The 20,780-nt window shown below is 39.0% G+C and overlaps 1 protein-coding gene across 1 annotated transcript; it reads right to left on the bottom strand.

Moving 5' to 3' along the window:
• Window positions 1-697: 697 nt before the first annotated feature.
• Window positions 698-19,798, bottom strand: LOC125481419 (myosin-9-like; the record flags this gene model as incomplete). The annotated part of the gene is made up of 7 exons (XM_048592944.1): window positions 698-892; window positions 6,019-6,137; window positions 12,792-12,887; window positions 14,755-14,898; window positions 17,730-17,828; window positions 19,002-19,065; window positions 19,706-19,798. Coding segments are annotated over 7 exons (810 nt in total), but the record flags the coding sequence as incomplete, so codon positions are not given.
• Between the last annotated feature and the right edge of the window lie 982 nt (window positions 19,799-20,780).

Here is a 20,780-nt window from a genome sequence, read left to right as displayed (position 1 = left end):
ATATTTTAAGTTATAATAGGTTAAAAGCGCACTACTCTGAAATCAACTATGCTATATAGAAGCTGGGAGTGGTTGATCCAGATACTTGGCAGCAGAAATATAATATTCTACCATCCAGTACTAACTTTCATCATTGGAGCATGGAAGAAATTAAACACTTTTACATGCTTGCTCACAATTCCAGTTTTCTCTAGCTAAGTAGAATGGTAAAGGTTAAATGTGAAATCCAATTACATGAATTCAGGAGTTGTAGCTCTAAACAAAGCAAAAAAGGTATTGGTCATCTACAACAGTAGACCAGATGTTTATTTAATTTTTAAATTCAACAGTCAAGTTAGTTCAAAAATGAAAGCCTATGACCAAAGCCTAGGTATTTATCAGCTTAATAGTCACAGAAGTCATAGGATCCCTACAGCATGAAAATAGGCCATTCGGCCCATTGAGTCTACACTGACCAACAAATGTCAAGTCTTTGAAACATGTTCAATATTTGCCCCAAAAGTCATCCACTCCAAAAGGTAAAAAATAACTGGCATACATAACAGATATGAGGCCATAATTTAAACAGAAGGGAAATTGGCTTTCACTCAGTTACAGGTTGCAAACTGTTATAAATAGCCCTGAAATATAGCCCCAGTAGTGCCTCAAAAGGCTCTTACTGTTCTTGGCTGTCACGCCAGCAAACTACCTGTAACTTTTAAAAATCTCCAAGTGAACAACCCAAGCTATTCCAAGATACCTCAAAGATCTCAAAGCCAGCAATATCCAGAATGCCCACAAACGAAGCACCCTGCCTCTTGGTCCTATCCAGAGCTTTGTTGATGCGCATAACCAGCCAGCGGAACAGGCGCTCATAAGTAGCTTTGGCCAAAGCCTCAACAGCAAAGTCAGCCTAAAATGTAAAACAAAATTCAGGTAAGCTATTTAAGATAAAAAAGATTAAAGGGCAAATAAAAACAATGAACTAATTACTGAATATTTATTATCAAAACTGAATAATACATGCAAGAATAATTTTTAACAGAAAATTAAACATGAAGTCAGAGTATGAAATGTGCAATTGTTTCTAAAAATAGGAAGCATTGTGAAAGAATTATGCCCAATTATTTAGTTTGCAGTATCTATAGAAAGCATTGCAAAATTGCTAACAGCACAAGGTTCAATGAGGTATTAATATAAGTCATGTGGATCAATGTCAGTCTGGCAACTTCAGCCAGATTCGTCTTCCTTGTTACACTTGTCCCAATGAAGAGTTACATATTACAAAATTACTTAACCGTATACGTTAATGACTTGGATGAGGAAAATAAGACATGTTGAGTGGGCAAAAATTTGGCAGATGGAATACAATGTGGGGAAATGAGGGGTTATGGACTTTGGCAAGAATACAGGAGTGAATATTATTTAAGTGGAGAAAGACTGCAGAAAGCTACAGAACGGAGATTTGGGAGTCCTTGCTCATAAAATCACAAAGTTAGCATCCAGTGGGTAACAGGGAAGGCAAATCTTGGCCTTTATTTCAAAAGGAATAGAACATAAAAGTAGGAGATTTACCTTTTTCTTTTAAGAAAAAGGCACTAGTCAGACCACAGCTGGAATACTATGAACAGTTTTGGGCCCATTATCTAAGGAAAGATATATTGGCAGTAGAGGCAGTCCAGAGAAAGTTCACTTAGTTGATACTGGTTATGGTGGGACTGACTAATGATAAGAGATTGAATAGGTTGGGCCTGCACTGATTGAGATTAGAAAAATGAGAAGTGACCTTATTGAAACGGAAGAATCTTAGGGGACTTGACTGGGTAGAACTGCCAAAGTCATTTTCCTAGGGCACGGGAGTCCAAAATTAGACGGCAAAAGTTTAGGCAAGAAGGGAAAGATTTAAAAAAGGACCTGAATATCAAGTTTTTCATGCAGAGGGTGGTGCTTGAATGGAACGAGTTGTCAGCAGAAGTGGAGGAGGCTGGTACAATTACATCATTTAAAAGGCATCTGCATGGGTACATGAATATGAAGGGTTTAGAGGGACACAGGCCAAATGGGGCTAGATCAGACTGGGACGTCTGGCTGGCGCAGAAGAGTTGGACTGAAGGGGCTGTTTCCGTGCTTTTTAACTATGACTCTATGACACAATGAAAGACTAAGACCGGAGGGCACAATCTCAGAAGAAGCTGCACACTTATGACAAATGGAGGAAATTTCTTCTGAGGGTACTGGAACCCCCTACTCCAGAGGTCTGTTGAGGCTGGATTGATACATATATTCAAGATTGAGATAGACAGACTTTTAATCAGTAAAGAAATCAAGAGAGTGATGGGGAAAAAGACGAGAGAGAAGTGACAGATGTCAGATCAGCCATAATCTCATTTGAATTAATGGGCTGAATGGCCCATATCTGCTCTTATTCCACATTCCTCAGTCCTGAGGAATTCACTGGGAATATGCCACAGGAGAACTGCTTGCAATAATGGCCATTATCAAAAGTATTGCGTAATATTGACCATGCTGAATGTATGTAGACCTGTACAGAACTTCAGTGAATCCAACAATTACCTCTTCAGTCAACAGCTCATGATATTACATACATATCCTCTGATTAAGTGCTGTGAAACAGACTTACTGGCCACAAAGTGACTACAAGAAATTATAGGTAGCAATTAGGCAACAGAAATGGGGATCTTTTCCTTGATCCATTCTGAACAGAAACAGTAGAGACCTGCCTCCAGGGTTCTATCAGTATTACTCTACTTGCATTACAGGACTCACAATAGACTATGAGAGATATTAAGAATGAACCTGCAAAATAAGGATCCAGTTAATGAAGCTCTCAAGTATGTGTGGAATCTTTGACCTAGATGCAGCATTGTAAGAAAAAATGTAAAATTTCTTCAAAATGTATTTAAGGATGTTTGTAAAGGGCATTTTAAGAGCATTGATTAAAAGGGATCAATTGCCATTTTCTTGGAAAATAAATATATACATGTCAAGATAACCTGGCAAACCTGGACCTGGAAGCAATAACAACAGAAAGAAGTTAAAACAGAAGTAATGCGGCAGGACTGATAAATGAAGACAGACTTGATTAGGATTACCTTCACTTGAGTTTAGAAGAACGAGGGATGATCACAGAAACCTATAAAATATTTTTTAACAGGACAAGTCAGAATAAATGTGGGAAGGATGCTCCTGATAATGGGAAGTTCAGACCCAAGAACCACAGTCGAAGGATATGGGATAGATGGTTTAGAACTGAGACGAGGAGAAATGTCTTCATCCAGAGAATGGTGAGCCGGTGGTATTTGCTGCCACCAGCAAACAGGTGAGGCCAAAATATTGAATGCTTCAAAAGGTTAGAGATAGCTCTTTGGGCTGATAGGATCAAAGGGTATGGAGCAAAAAGTGGGAAGAGAGTACTGAGTTGGACGATTAGCCATGATCATATTGAATGGTGGAGCAGGCTTAAAGGACCAAATGGCTTACTCCTGTTTTCTGTTGCTATATATTATGAAAGGTCTTACCTTATAAAAGAAATCTAGTCATTAGCCATATTAGAGACACTTTAGAAAAATAGCTAGCTCCCAGTAGCCACTATCGTGAAACAGATAATGTCCTTCCATAATTTGTTAACTATTGTATGTAGTACAGAATTTAAACACTGCCAGAAGTCAAAGCTGTTCATTTTGCACTCATCGGGACTACAATGCAATAAAACTGTACTTGGAAAGGGAATATGAAATTTAAACTGTGAAAGAAAAGTAGGATCATTGATTGGACCATTGCTGGCATGACACTGCAGCAGGAACAGTTAACTGTCAAACTTAAGTCTCAGACCAGTCAGACAGACTGATTGGTCAGCATGTTGCACGTGATCAAGAGAAAGGGATCATGGAGACTAGCTGTGGGCAATGTGCCAATAATCCTCAAACAGCCATGCTCGCATTCACAGTCAACAGATTCTGCTATTGGACAGAATTTACTAAATAATTCAGACGGTGTTCAGAAATACAATTAAAAACCAATTTAACTCAGTCAGGCCTACAGTTTGATGCACTTGCGCATGCTCAAATCTATATAAATGTAGAGGATCTTGCATTAAATAGGTAGTTTTCTCATCGACAGTCTCCCTAACTCCTTTCCCAAAAATCTGCTGCATTCCTCATGGCAACATCCAGACCAATTGGAGTCTACCTGTCTGGACTGAGAAGTAAAGTTGATAGTTAACTGATCCTGCTACCATTTCCATGCCAATGATTCTTCAATCAATCGGGGGATTCTTATGCTGATTAAATTGGTGTTCCTTTCTCAAGTCTGGTTTCTTGCAACTTAGTCCGAATGGTGCAAGATGAAAAGCTTCAACTTAATATCTCCTTTTAGCAACATTTAAAAAGCTGTAAAAGTGGTAAACATGTTCAACACAACCCTCAAATATCTAAACCTCAGACAAGAGGTATACTAAATTAAAAAAACTTCGGACATTGGAAATCAGAAACAAAAACAGAAATTGCTGGAAAAGCTCAGCAGGTCTGGCAACATCTGTGGAGAAAAATCAGAGTTAAGAGTTAACATTTCAGGTCTGGGCACCCTTCTTCAGAATGGGTGGTAGCTAGAAAAAAAAGTTGTTTTTTTATGCAGAAGCGGGGAGTAAACAACAGGTGGGGAAAAGAGCCCAAAAAAAAAGAGAGAACAATTAAACAGACAAAAGGAGTGGATGGTCAGCCTAGGAGTGTGAATAGCTGATAATGGGTAGTGTGTAACAGCAGACCACATGATAAGGCCTGGTGTGTGGGGGTTGAGGTAAAGACATGGGAAAAGGCAAGTGGAAGCCCAGCATCTCTTTTGCAGACAGAATGTGCTGCTTCACCTGGAAGGTGTGCTTGGTCCTTGGATACTGAGGAGGGAAGTAGTAAATAAGCAGATGTTACACCTTGTACAGTTGCAGGGGAAGGTACCACGGGGGATGTTAGGAGTAAAGAAGTGAACTAGGCTATCGCGGAGGGAATGATTCCTGTATTTGAGAGGGGGGGGAGAGCAGGGGGAATTGATGGTGCCATCCTGCCAGAGGTAACAAGGGGGACCCAATCGCTGTTGTGGGAGGGAAGAGAGAGAGTGTTGGAGGGCTGAAGTGACGAAGATGGGTCAGACCCAGCTGAGGGTCTCCTACGGTGCTGGGGGATCCTTGGTTGAGGAAGAAGGTGGACATTTCAGGAGGCCCCCTTGTCAAAGTTGGCATCATCTGAACAGTCATGATAGGGACAGAGGAAAAAGGGCGTGAGGATGTATAGTCAAGATCACTGTTGGAGTCAGTTGGTTTATAATGGATACTGGTGGCCAGCCTATCCCTAGAATTGGAAACAGATATTGAGGAAGGGAAGGGACAAGTCAGAGATGGGCCAGGTGAAGTTGAGAGTAAGGTGGAAATTGGAAGGGAAATTGATAAATTTTATCCATTTCTGGCTGGGGGTGGGGGGGAAGCAGCACTGACAATATCATTGATGAACCAGAGAAAGGGTTGTGGGTGGGGGCTACAATGGGACTGGAACACGGAATGTTCCACATACCCCACAATGTATAACTGGGGCCCCATGCAGGTACCAGTGGCCACCCCTTCAACCGGAAAGAGAGGGGAGTTAAGAGAGAAGCTGCTCAGAGAGTGAGAACAAGCTCAGCCAAGTGGAGGGTGAAGGAGGATGGGGACAGTTCAGGCTTTTTCCACCCCTCCAGGATTTTTTTCTTTTTTTTTAAAAAAGTCTGCCAGATAACCATAGCACCACCCTTGTCAGCAAGCTTGATTACAAAGTCAAGGTTGTTTCAGAGAGCATGGGATTTGCCAGCAATAAAGCATATGCTAAAATTGGTCTAAACAAATGTAAGCGACTTTTAAATGCTGCTACTCCAATTGCTTTAAATCTTGAAGTTGGCAAAATTGTTTAAGAAACTTAGAAACTGTGAAACCATTTTCATTTGTTAACTTCAGTTAGCATTTAAAAATATTCCTGCAGAAACTAAGCCAATACTCACTTGTTCTTTGGTCTGAGCTTTCTGAACATAATCCCTTCCAACTTTAATGCGGGGAGTGAGAATCGCCCTGCTGAAGTCAGTAACATTGATTCCCAGCAGATGGCAGACTTTCTGGGCAGCTGTAGAGCAAAGACACGTCTTGAAGATTGAACAGCCTTTTACCATTGTAAATTTTAATCTCAATGAAAATCTAACACTATTGTCAACAAAATCAGTTGCACCTTCAATAAGTCCTTGTACAATACAGAAACATGTAGCGTTAACAGCATAGAAACTGACAATTCAGTCCAAGAGGTCTGTCAGTGTGTGTGCTCCAAACAAGTCTTTTCCCACCTTTCTTTATTCTACACAATTAGCATATTCTTCTATACCTTTCACCCATGTGACCTACTTTGCTCTTTATTGCATCCAACCTATCTGCAACTACTCGTGTTAGCAGATTCTACTTTCTAACCATCAGTTTTAATTTACTCACCCTTGCCCCATTCATATTATCACATGATTACCAATTGACACCACCTATGCTTACCCAGCTAAGCAACCTATCAAGTCACCTCTCAACCACTTATTTGAGCAAAGCGCTGTTATACTTAGTTCAGCCATGATCCTTATAAATCTTTATGTAATATCTATTTATTTCACTACATAACAGATATCAGAAATGACTAAAGCACAAAATCTGATTAAGCTAACATTCTACAACATGAACACAACTTCCCTGCTTTTCAATTCTATTCATGTTCAAAATAATCTCGTGCTTATCTTACATATAATTTGGTCTTAACCTGCATTGAATGATATCTGTAACTAACTCAAGTCCTTTCCACCTATTTAGACTTACATCTCTCCTTCCTACAAAAAAATGCACCCATGTCACACATTGATATTGTAATAAATTTGCCATTTACACAACTATTTTACAATTTTATTAACATCTTTCATTTTGTCAGTATTTCTCCATACTATTTGTGCCTCCTGATTTGGTCAAATTTGTTATTTGTAATATTGTTCTAACAGTGTATTTTTGATTCTGAAATCAAAATCATTTATATAAACAGTGTAAAAGCTACAAGCACAATCTGATATATTATGCTAGTTACATGCACTAGTGTTAACAGGTCTTCTCCCAAGTTCTCAAAAATCCGGTGCATATGCGATGGTATTGTGCCAGTAAGAGAGCTGTGTTGCCACGGTGCTGCTGAAATATCTGCTTCAAGCATGCAGTTGGTAAACAGCTTTTGAGTTCTCAGTGTTCCGTTTTTGAGAGACAAAAGAATCATGACTGGGTGGGATAAGGGCCCAACAGACCCAGGGAGGCTTTTAGTTTTGTTATCAGTTAGTTGAGAAGGTTTTCTGCTGGCTGCTGAGCTAACAGCTTAAGTTCCCGGCTGGTAAAGTGAAGTCTCAGACAGCAAGGCTTCTTAAAAAAAAAAAAAAAATCACAAGGGGCAGACTGTTTCTTTCTTCTGGACTGAAGACAGGCACCATGAGAGTACATCAGGAGGCAACGGTCTAGTGCTATTATTGCTGGACTGTTAATCCAGAGGCCCAGAAAACGTTCTGGGGACCCGGGTTCGAACGCCATCACGGCGGATGGTGGGATGTGAACTGAATTAAGAACCTAATGATGGCCACAAACCCATTGTTGATTGTCAGAAAAACCCATCTGGGGTTCATCAATGTCCTTTAGGGGAGGAAACTGCCATCCTTGCCTGGTCTGGCCTACATGTGACTCCAGACCCGCAATGTGGTTGAATCTTAACTGCCCTCTGGGCAATTAGGGATGGGCAATAAGTGCTGCCTGGTCAGCGATGCCCTCATCCCGTGAATGAATAAAAAACTGTTTTGCTGAATTGCATTTTTGCCAAGGATGTGTTTATGGGATACTACCTATACCAGAACAGTTGATGATTAGTGGTTAAATAATCCGTAAGTATTTCAATAAAGTTAGTTATGCCAACTTTTTATTATTACAACACACTTAAAATACAAAAGTGTGTTTTGATTAAAGCCTAGTGGTGGACCAATCAAATTGCATCGAAAACACAGCACCTTACACTTGCCTTTAAATAAATATGAAGGTTAGGGTCTAGGCTATCTTCTTATAATACTTTAGAGGGGGATCTGGTCTAGTCCATAACAAATTGGGGACTCTGGTCCAGGATCAGAATCTCTACTGTACCACAACAATTTGCCAATGAAGTGCATTTATATAGTATCCTAAACATACGGCATCTCAAGGTACTTCACAAGAATGATAAATAAGGAGATACTAGGGCAGTTGAACAAGAGCCTAGCCAAAGATATGGGTTTTAAGCAGCACTGCAAATGAAAAAGAGGTAGGGAAGTGGCGAGGTTTTAGGGAGAAATTTCCAGCGCTTAGGGGCAGTGTTTTGACTTATTTCAATGTTCAACAAATTTAAATTTATGTAGTACCCCAACAAGGAACAATTTATGAGCAGCCTGCATGTACCTTTCAGATTACTTTGCGAGAATGCAAGCACATAGTTCAGTGAGAAACACAGACGACATTTCAAAATCTTTAGATCATCCAACCTCTGCTGCCTGCTTCTTAACTCATGCCCAGTCCCAATCAATCACTCACCATGCATGATATGGGCTTCCAGTTACACAACACCTCAACTTTAATTCTTCCCAAGTATTCAAATTGCTCACTGCCTCACCTTCACCCTTACTACCCCTCACCATCTCTAATCTCCTCCAACCTCAAGCTTGGATCTTGCAGTCCAGTGGTAGTCTTCCTACCTCCAAACCAGGAGACCTGGATTCAAGTCTCACTTGCTTCAGAGATGAGTAACAGCATGTCTGAAACAAGTTGATTGAAAATATTTATAATCATGCTCCTCCTATTTCTCACCAAGATGTTCGCTAATTTTAATTACTTTGTATCATTGATGTTCATGCCTTTGGCTGTCAATTTCCTTTTTATTTTTCTTTTGTCAATTAAGGCACTCCTTAAGACCTACATATTTGGACAAATGTTGGAGTATCCCTCCTAATATCTCCTTATTTGGCCTGGTATCAGATTTGGCTTAAAGACAGCATGAAAGCCCCAAAACATTTTAATACACTAAAGATACCACATAAATGCAAATGTTTGTTGCAGATTGCTGAAGATACAGCTACCAATGAAAAGGTAAAAGAAAACAGGGGATACAACAGCAAGGATTGAGAAGAATTCTCCAAGGGCTAGAGTAGGCATAGAAATAAGGAGTAACGATGCCTTTTAGGAACACAAGAACTTTCAAAAGCACGATGATGAGCATTCAGAGGTATTATGTTCCTATTAGAGTGAAGGGTATGGCTTGATAAGATTAAAGAACAATGGATAAATAAAGATATTGAGGTTCTAGTCAAGAATAAAAGACAATCTTATTTTGAGATATATAAAACTTGGTTCAATTAAATCTCCTAATCAATATAGAGTGTAGGGGCATTCTTAAGAAAGAAATCAGGAAGGCAAATTGGGGATATGAGATAGCATTGGTAGATAAGGTTAAGGATAATGCAAAGAGATTCTACAAATACATTAAGAGCAAGAGGGTAACTAGAGAGAAGGTATGGCCTCTTAAAGATCCAGGAGGTTGCCTTGGTGTTGAACCCCAGGAGATGGAAGAAATACTAACAAATATTTCATGTCGGTTTTTACTGTGGAGAAAGAGAGTCTAGATAATGCACAGAAATAAATTGATATTTTAGAAACAATTCACATTACAGAAGTAATAGGTCAGGACATCTTAGAGAATATAAAAGGTGGATGAACCTGTAGGACCTAATCTAATGTATCCCAGAGCGTTGAGGGAAGTAAGAGGAGGAAATTGAAAGACCCCTTGCAGAAATATTTGCTTCATCTACAACTACAGGTGAGGTGCCTGATGACTGGAGGGTGGTTAATGTTGTACCTTTGTTTAAGAAAGTTTGTAAGAAGAAACTGGGGAACTACAGACCTAAGTGCGATATTGGTTGTGGGTAAATTGTTGGAGGTGATTGTAAAAGATAGGATTCATGGACATTGAGAGGGGCAAAAATTGATTAGGGATAGTCATCATGGTTTTCTGCAAGGAAAGCGGTGTAACAAATTTGGTTGAGTTTTGTGAGGAAGTTACCAAAAATATTGATGAGGGCAGAGCGGTAGACGTTGTTATTTGGACTTTAGTAAAGCCTTCGACAAGGTTCCGCATTGTAGACTAATCAGTAAAATGAGGTCATGCAGGACCCAAGAGTGAGCTTGCCAATTGGATACAGAACTGGCATAACGGCTGGAGACAGAGTGGTGGAGGAAGGCTGCTTTTCGGACTGGAAGCCTGTCACCAGCGGTGTTCCCGGTTCTGGGTCTGCTTTTGTTTGTCATTTATATAAATGATTTGGATGAGAATATAGAAGGCATGATTAGTAAGCTTGCAGATGACACCAAAATTGGTGGCAGAGTAGACAGTGAAGGCGGTTTTCTAAGATTACAAAGGGATCTTAATCAAATTGGTCAACGGGCTGAAAAATGGCAGATAGAGTTCAACCTGGATAAATGCAAATAAGGGTGGGGCTTATACAATTCATGGTAGGATCTTGGGTAGTGTGGTAGAACACAAGGACCTAGGGATGCAGGTGCATAATTCTTTGAAGGTTGGGTCACATATAGACAGGGTAGTTAAAAATGAATTTGGCATATTTGCCTTCATTGCTCAGTCATTTGAGTATAGGAGTTGGGTAGTCACGCTGAAGTTGTACAGGACACTGGCGAATCTTCTTCTGGAATACTATGTCCAGTTCTGGTCGCCCAGTTATATTATTAAGCTGGAGAGTTATCAGAAGAGATTTACCAAGATGTCGCCGGGTATGGAAGGTTTAAGTTATAAAGAAAAGCAGGACAGACTGGGACTTTTTCTCCCACTGGAACGTAGGAGATGAAGAGGCAACCTGATAGAAGCTAAAAAGAAAAATGAGGGGCATAGATCGAGTTAATGATAGTTGTCTTTTCCGTAGCTTGGGGGATTTCAAGATTAGTGGGTACATTTTTAAAGGTGAAGAGAACGGGTTAAAGACAGGAGAGGCAATTTTTTTTTTTAAAAACAAAAAAAAAAAAAAAAAAAAAAAAAAAAAGAGGGGCTCGCGTGTGGAATGAACTTCCTGAAGAAATGGTGGATGTGGGTACAATTACAACGTTGAAAAGACATTTGGATAAGTACAAGTACATGAATAGGAAAGGTTTGGAGGGATATGGGCCAGGAGCAGGCAGGTGGGTCTATTTTACTTTGGGGTTAAGGTTGGCATGGGCTGGTTGGACTGAAGGGTCTGTTTCCATGCTGTATGACTCTGACCCCAAGTCCTTTCAGAAGTTTGAGGCACGGGAGGCACGGTGGCTCAGGTGGTTAGCACTGCTGCCTCACAGCGCCAGGGATCCGGGTGCGATTGGTCCGGTTCCTCCCACAGTCCAAAAAATGTGCAGGCTAGGTGGATTGGTCATGCTAAATTGCCCATAGCGTTCAGGGATGTGTAGAATAGGTGGGTTGCAGGGGGATGGGTCTGGGTGGGATGCTCGGAGGGTCGGTGTGGACTTGTTGGGCCGAAGGGCCCATTTCCACACTGTGGGCATTCTATGTTGGACTCTAAGCTAATGTTGATGAGCAATCTCAGAGGTACAAGGTGAAATGGAACCTGGCGTAGTGAAAGCTTTGGATGAGATGTAGTTTAAGAAGAGTGGAAAATGAGACAAGTTTCATGTAATAACTTTGAGAAGGAGTTTGTCTTAGAAGGGTAGGGTGGAGGGTGGGGGAGAAGCCACTTTCATAACTGCCTGTTTCAAATTTGCTAGCCCTGTTTATGAAACTTGCACATCTTCACACTCACCAAGCAACATTACACTAGAGACTAATTATTATGTTTTAAAACAGGAAACTGTAGAATAAGAAGAAAGTCAAGCTGAAGTATTCTTTCAAGTTTAGAACTGATTACATTTGTTTCACGTTCAGCAGAAAAAGTCAGATTTGTTTTATGCACTGACTCAAAATATACTGGATTCTATCAATAGTTCAAGAAGAAAACTCCAATTTTAGTAACAGCCTGTTTAGAATAGTCAATTAGTGACTAGTTGTTGAAAAATAAAGGTGATGACAGATGAGTTGAACAGGTATTTTGCATTAGCCTTCATTATAGAGATTACAAGTAACATCTCAGAAATATCCATAAATCAAGGAATGGGAGAGGGAGGAACTCAGGAAAATTGCAAACACTAGAAAATGGTACTAAACTAATTGCTACAGATCGACAAGTTCTAAGATCCTAAAAATTCAACATAGCATTCTAAAAGTGGCTAGTGAGAGTAACATAGTAGCATGGATAGAAATCTGACTAACCAACAAGAAATGAGATAGCATAAAGATGTTTTTCTGGTGAGCAAGATTGAAGAGTGCTGTGCCACAGGAATCAATGCCGGGGCCACAACTATTGGAACAATATTTGGAACAAGAGATGTAAAGTAGGATTTGCTAAATTTTCTGATGACAAATATACAAGTAGGAAAGCAAGTTGTGAGGAGGGCATAAGGAGGCTATGATGGGAATAATTTATGGTTTTTGTTTTTTTTTGGCTATGACTGTTTAAAGCATGAATATTAGTTGGTAGCACTACACAAATTCAGGAAAAACACTTCAACCAATTAAGTGCTTTAAAACAAGTAAAAGGTTACTTATGTGAACAAGATAATAAAGAAGAAAGCCTAACTCCTGTAAGTTTCTCTTGTTACAAATTTGGTTTACCTGTATTATCAGGCATGGAGGCTTGGTCTGTGTTGCGTTCCTTCTTGAAAACTATGTTGCCAAATTGAAGTACTGCAGAAACAACCTTCAGCATGGCTGGAAAGAAAAGCAAAAATTCAATGCATAACTTAATCAACATTTGTACTAATGAGAAATGGGTCAGTATACTTTGAGTTAATACATCAACACCTTACTGACAAAAACTTTGCAGAGTGTGTAAATCTAATAACTTAAATGTCTCCACCTCACGTTGGAAAAACAGCAGCATTGGGGGAAAACACAGCAGGTTGCATATCTTCTCATTCTGGGAATGTCGGGAGGGGATACACAAAAAAAGACTAAATGATAAAAAGATGTAATAAACAAAATAATTTATTTTTCTTTGCTAATGGGTACAGTCACCAAAGATGATAATCAACGTGATTATCCAAAGGAACAGCTGCAAGATCATAGATGAAGCACAACAGACAAGACTAAAATTTAAGTGGAATGTGGATCTGCGCATTACATTGTCAAGAGTCAACAGTAACAGGTGTAGAGTTGATTGGCCTAGCTGAACTTTCAATAAGCTAGAATGAGAAAATTAAATAAAATGCAGGTGTCTATGGTCAGAGATATGCTGAGAGTGGTAATACTGAAGTTGTACATAACGGTAGAATGTTCGCTTTTGGACCCCTTATTCCAGGAGAAATTTGAATAGTCACCGGACCCGAAACGTTAACTCTGTTGTTTCCTTCACAGATGCTGCCAGACCTGTTGAGCTTCTCCAGCAACTTTGTTTTTGTTCCTCTCCTAAGCTAACTGTTATCCACTCCTTTGCCTGTTCAACTGTTCTTTTCTCTTTGGGCTCTATTTCCACCTATTGTCTACTCCTTAGCCCCTCCCACCAACCTATCTTCTGCTTAAAAACCAACCTTTTCCTAGCCATCAGTTTTGAAGAGGGGTCCACTGGACCCAAATGTTAACTCAGATTTCTCTCCAAGGATGCTGCCAGACCAGCAATTTCTGTTTTTGTTTGATTTCTAGCATCTGCAGTTCTTCCAGTTTTTATTGAGAAGTGAAAAAGTCTGGAGGTAACTATATGATCCAATTGTTTTCCCTTGTCAAAAACAATACAGAACTATGAAGAAATGACTATTAGATTTATTAATTGACAAAGAATATTTCCAATGAAAGATAAACTCCTATTTACCCTCTGAAAGGCATAACACCTCAACTACAGCATCTAGGGACAGACAGTATGTATCGGCCTTGCTTTGCTGCTCACTTCCTGAAAATCTGATTTAGAAACAACTGCACTTCTATACAACAATGAAATTTTTTTTTTAAAACCACAGCCAAACAAATGCTTAAAGTCTTACTGTATACATCTGTAGGTATAACCACTTCAACAATGGAACAAATTTCTTTGCTTTGTAAACACTATTGCTCAATTTGGTTTCTCTCTGCCCCTCCCCTATCTATCTTAGGGTTTTCTTTCTATAGATGATGTTTTGGAAGGTATAGGAAAGTAAAAATTAAAAATCTGAAGTGGAGTAAAGAATCTATGCTAACATCAGTAATATTTAAATTCAACATATGCCCAGCAGAAACCCTGAACTGTTTGACAGAAATCTAATTTTTTTCCCCAATATTCTTTAATAGCTTTTACTGGCTAGGCTTTTGAATTATCAGAACTGGAGCCATTTCCTTCTAAGTAAAATAATCAAAGGAGCTTTTTAAAATTATTTATCACAGAAACCTCTGTGAAAGAGATGCAAACCATAGCTCAACTAATCCTTTTGATGTGAACTGAATTGCACGCATTCAGAACTAAGTTCAACACTAGTAAGTTAAGAAACTGGGGAGAAGGATACATAATTCTTTAAATGGATTAAAAGGACCCTCTCAATTTCAGTACGAATATCAAGTACAACGTATACATGCATTACTCCACAATTAATTACTATTCAGCAAAGCATACCAATTAGTTCATCATCCGAAATTCCCATGATTCGGAATGCCTCCATCGTTTCCTGAAACAAATCCTTGTCTTGTTGTCCAGGAATGGTGATGTGGCCATTAGAGAGAAATCTGTATTTGTTGTAACCCTCTAGCAACAGATCAGCTGCAATCAGGAGATTTCATACATTAGTATTAGAAGGAAAAGAGGAACTTGCATACATATAGAATCTTTTGACTTCAGGATATCCAATAATGTTTTACAGTCAATGAAGTACTGTAGTCAGTACTCCGACATAGTGAAATCATCCTTATGAAGGCTAAAAACCTTTAGGGACTCAAAACAAACTGGTCAACTTTGCAAACACCAAATTAACCAACTATAATAATTTAAGATAGCAAATCAACAATTTCAAATTATTAAAGAAAAAATACGTAAGACGATGAATTAAATTTAATGCAGGCAGGAAAAGCACAGCAGGTCAGACAGCATCCAAGGAGCAGGAAAGTCAACATTTCGGGCCAAAACGTTGACCTTCCTGCTCTGCTGATGCTATCTGACCCGCTGTGCTTTTCCAGCTCCACACTTATTGACTCTAGCTTCCAGCATCAGCAGTCCTTACTGTCTCCAAGTTCATGCAGGCAGGATTCTTTTAAACAGATGTGAAGCGTGGGTCAAGGACTTGAGAATGACAGATGCTAAACTCATACAAAAAAAGATTAAAGGATAAACTTAGCAACTACAGTCAGTTCAACTATAGTGGCAGGAATACTTTCAGAAATATCACTGATAAAGAAGCAACTGAAGGCACTGCTCTGTACAAAGGCCCTGACAATTTGCCAGCAAAGCAGTGAAAATCTGTGCTCCAGAACTAGGCACAATCCCAGACAAACTGCTTCAGATAGATTCATACAGGAATCTATCTAGCAAAGCAGAAAAATGTCCAGCTGTATCTTGTCTACAAAAAGCAGCACATATCCAACATTGGTCGAACACCACCCTATCAATCTACTCTTGGTCAAAGTGATGGAAGGGTTCAAGTGCTATAAAGATACACTTAGTCAACATTTTTTTTTAAACTGACGCTCAATTTGGGTTCTGCCAGCAGCGTTCCCTTTAATTTTTTCTACAGGCAGCACGGGCCTGCAAGGCCTGTGTGCAGCAGAGATTTCCAGAACAAAAAATTGTGCTATGATCGGTACACTGACATGTATCACCGTATATAGAACATCAGAGCAGCTGCTGCACATGAAAGTTACAGGGCTCAACAACTGTTTGCAAACCAGGGCTACAACCACCACCTGCAAATTTCCATTCTGATTTGGAACTATCATTCCTTCACTGTTGCCAGATCAAAATCCTGGAATTCCCTTCCTAACAGCACTGTAGGTGTATCTGCTTCCATAAACAGCTGTCCAAGAAGTTGGTTCACCACCACTTTCCTGGGTTAGGGACTGGCAATAAATGCTGGCCAAGCTAGAGAGACACCCGGCCAGTGAGCAAATAAAAGTGGTTATTCAGGACATCATTAACATTTGCTTGGACAAATGTGAATTAATTATGGAAAGCCAGCACAGATTTGCTGAAGCCAAACCGTGTATTTGATGAGGGAATGGACCACTAATGGCGGTAATGCTGTTGATGTGGAGTATATGGACTTTCAAATCATATTTGAAAAACTGACAAATAATAGGCTCAATGAAAATTTGAGGGCCGTGCAATAAAAGGAGTGGCCTCAGGACATAAAGTTGGTTAGCTGATAGGATCTATAGTGGTGAACAAGTATTTATTGGTCTGGATGATGATACGTAGTGGGATTCCATATGGGTCAGCATTAAGGACCCTACATTTTCTTAACTACATTAGCTATACAAATTTGGGTACACAGATGAGTTTCAAAATCTGCTGACAAAAAAAAACTTGTGAACGACGAAGAGGACACTAGCACGTTGATGGTATGGGTGGACAGTTGGCAGACGAGATCTAATGCAGAGATGTGTAAAGTGATGCGTTTTGGAAGGGAGAGAAAAAAAGAGAGGCAATACATAAAAGATATAACTCCAAAGGGAGGGTGGGTGTACGGGGACCAAGCAGTTAAGATGTACAGTATCATGGGCTTTATAAATAGAGAGAGAGTGTAAAAGCAGGGAGATATCCCAGAATCTTTATAAAATAATGGTTTGGCCTCAACTGGAGTATCGTGAGCAATTCTGGGCATTATACTTTAGAAAGGGTATAATGGCATGGGAGAGGATGTAGAAAAGATTGCCTAGAATGGCTAAAGGACCTCAGTTACAAGAATAAAATCGGAGAAGACTAGGTTAGGAGAATTGATGAGAAAAGTAGAAAGATCTGGGTCAGTAAAAAGCAGACCTTGCCTCTGTTGATGCAAGGGCTGAAAACCAGCGGGCGCTGATTTAAGCTGAAAGGCAAAGGACTCAACTGCAGTGAGAAGATTCTTTTTATCTAATGAGTGGTTAGGATCCAGAATGCACTACCTGCGAATTTGTGTGATATTACCATCAATCATGGTCTTCAAAAGTGAATTGGATAATTATCTGGATAGAAAAGATTTATAACATTAGAGAAAAACATGGCTGATCTGTTCTCGCAGATAGCTGGCACATACAAGAAATGTCAATGGACCTCCTCTTTTACTGCAACCATTCTATAGCTCTACACAAACTGCATACTGCAGTGGTGGGAGATTGCAACATCACATGTAAAGGAAATGCCAAGGGGTGATCTTGAGCATACAGCTATAGAAAACAATACTGAAGGAAATCGGTTTGGGCTCGCGAAAGGTTGTTTGTGGTATCTGGCATCTGGAAATACTTAATCAGAAATGATAAAACCATGAAATCAATTTTAGATAAAGATAATAAACATAAAAGCCATGAAATCTAGAAATGTTTTGGCCTTCTGATGCAAGCACTTCCAAATGATTTAGGCACTGTATTCCCATCTGTTGGATATTATTCATTATGCACGCTTACTCTTCAAGTGTTCTCCAGCACCAGAAAGTAGGTAGTAAAAAATATGGAAGGTGCGTTCATCTTTGGCTTGGCGTATGGCACGAGATTTTTCCAACAGATCTGGAAGACGGTGGTTAAAGAGACTTCACTGCAAAAAAAGAGTACTAATGATGTGAACAGCAATATCAGATTACAACTGCTCACAGGATGGATAAAAGCTAGTATAAGCAAGAGTTAATTACTTGCTGTATCCTTTCCAGGTAATCAAGGTTTAAAATAAGGTAAGCAATTTGTTCTCCAAAACCTGCAGAAATATAATGTAGACTGAGGAATTAAAAAAGAAATGAGTGTCACTCGGCCACATCACAGTTACATATAATGTAAATATATAGTTAATTCTAAAGGCTGATTGAACCAATTTTCTTTATCATTATTTCCTATTTCAAGACTCGGAGGAAAGTATTTTAGTTTATTTCAAAGACTTCAAACTATTTTGTATTTATCACTTTCAGTCCACAAGTGCCTGTTTCACATAATACAACAAGTAATGAAGCTTGGAACAAAAAAAAAATGCTTCTTTCATGAACTTCATAGACCTGTTCCATGAATTGACCTCACCCTTATTCTATTCTTCAATTTTGCCGAATTAAAATCTTCTGAAACTACTTAACTCTTCCTGGAGCAATTAACCAACATTCTCCTTTTGTCACGGCAATTAGTGCAATCCCAATTAATTTCCTTCTTTTGTGTTTCAATTTCCATTCCAGTTAACTCAGTTAGACCTTCCACCACCTAAATCTTTCTCCATTACTAGTAAATATTAGTCTTCCTCAAACTCTCCTTACAATTTCTCTAAAAGTTAATGTTAAATTCTTACCAATTCCTGATCTACTTTTCACACAAAGTGTGAATGTGTGTTTTCCACACATAGTAAGTTATAATAGGGCAAACTAATTTAACTTTGAAAAGATGCTTCACCATTAACCTTGTTTTTCCTAAATCTTTGAGATACCTAGTAGCCAGCTCAAAAATGCTCTGAAGAACAGGAGATTCTGTATCAACATTTCAAAATGTCAGCTCTTTCTATAATTGATCAGGGACAGAATAAAACTTCAAATCCTAGTCAAGACAGCCATGTCGAACTTCACAACTGTTTCACTGAATTTCACCCACTGTTAAAAATATATAGGACAATGTATCAATATTGTTCACACTTGACTTCAAGTAAACCTACTGAGGCAAGCTTATGATGTGAAGAATCCCTTTGTGGCTTTTAATGGCTGTAAAGGATACAAGTTTCTATATTGGCTCCGACAATGTACCCATTCACATCAAAGTTAATTCGAATAAATTTACCCTGTATATTAAAAACAGAGGTACAAGTTAAATGCTTGGAAGATCAAAAGAAAATAGACACATCAATAAGATTTCTTTTGCTCCAACCTTCAAGATTTAAATGAGGAAACGTGCCTGTTTCGACTCAATTTTCACTGACGCATTTTCTTAAAACACATTTGTAGAAAAATATACTTTGGGACCCAAAGAGGTAGTACAATGCAACCGGTCATAAAAATCAGTCATTAGACAGTTGCATTGTGCTAATATCAGAGAATAGTAGCCCAAAATCCCAGGCTAATGCTCTGGGGAGATCAGCTCTAATCCAAATATGGCAGCTGGAATTTAAATTTAATTAACAATCTGGTATAGAAAGCTAGTTTCAGAACTACGAAATACATCAATAGAAATTCATTTGGCTCACTAAAATCCTCCGGAAAAGGAAATCAGATATACTTAGCTGGTTAGGTCTACACATGGCTCCAGACACAGGTGGATGAATCCTAACTGTCCTCACAGTTCACGGGCAATTATGGATAGACAGCAAATCTGGCTTCTATTGACCATCAACATCCATATCCCAAGGAAGAATAATAAAAGGTCCATGGACATACTGTAGTTCACTAGTTATAAAAGACATTATAATTTTGTTTTAAACTCACAAATCTGGAAGAGTTGTCATTTTTCACAGTTTTTGCATTGCCAAAAGCTTCAAGGATAGGATTGGCTTGGAGCAGTTGCCTCTCAAGCTCTCCCTGTAATCATAACAGGACTGAGATTAGTTAATGGAAAATCTGCTTTGCAAATAAAACTTGTTAGAGAATTGTGAAGACTTCGAAGTACTGTTTACAGATCTGCAAAAGACTGATGCAAAATGAAAGACTTTAGAAGTAACAGTTGACTGCAATGAGGGTACAAATACACGTTTTTGGTCACCCTGAAATGGAATGCAAACAGATTTAACTAGTAAACAAGAGTATTTTCCCAGACAGACCATCTGGTAAAAGTTAAAATTTGTTATTCCTAAACAAAATCAACTGCAGGTTGTACAAGCATCATTTAATTTGAAAACAAGCCAATAATTCCAACCTGGCACTTCCAGTATTAGGAAAGAATACAGGGAGACACTGAAGACCAAATAAAGACATCTAGATGGTCACAAATGGACATTAGCAAATTTCCTGCTACAAGAAAACAAACATTCTTACAGAAGAGCTCCTCTCTCCCAACAAATTGTTCTGCCAAAGTCCAAGATAAAAACAGGATACTACTACTCTTGATCAGTGGGGCCTAAAAAGAGGTGAGGAATAGAACACTATATAATGACCAGAAATAATTTTGGAATAACAAAATTCTGCTTTGTATCATGAAGACTTGGTCTACATCAAAATAAAGTTGCATTGTTTAATGAGTTCAAATTTTAGTCCCTCATGACAAATCTATGCCATTACTTCTATCAAGATACTTGTAACATCAATGTCTAAAGAAATGTGTATTTACTTGAAAGACCTACAGGTCTTACACTCACTACCACCCCTTTGGTAACTCATGCACACATATGCCAGTTACAATTTTTAAGAAGTCACCACTGGAAACAATACACCCAACACAAGACTCCAATATCACATTCAGACACCACACATTCACTAAGGACACTATTTATTCTTCACGCACATCAAGTGCTATCCGGAACCAAATAACAAATCAACTGAGATTTTTGCAACTGGTCAAAATATT

This window comes from Rhincodon typus, unplaced genomic scaffold, assembly GCF_021869965.1.
Source record: "Rhincodon typus isolate 14 unplaced genomic scaffold, sRhiTyp1.1 hic_rhity00002086, whole genome shotgun sequence".
NCBI lineage: Eukaryota > Metazoa > Chordata > Chondrichthyes > Orectolobiformes > Rhincodontidae > Rhincodon > Rhincodon typus.
The sequence above is the reverse complement of the archived record's forward strand: the minus strand, read 5'-3'. Positions and strand labels throughout refer to the sequence as shown.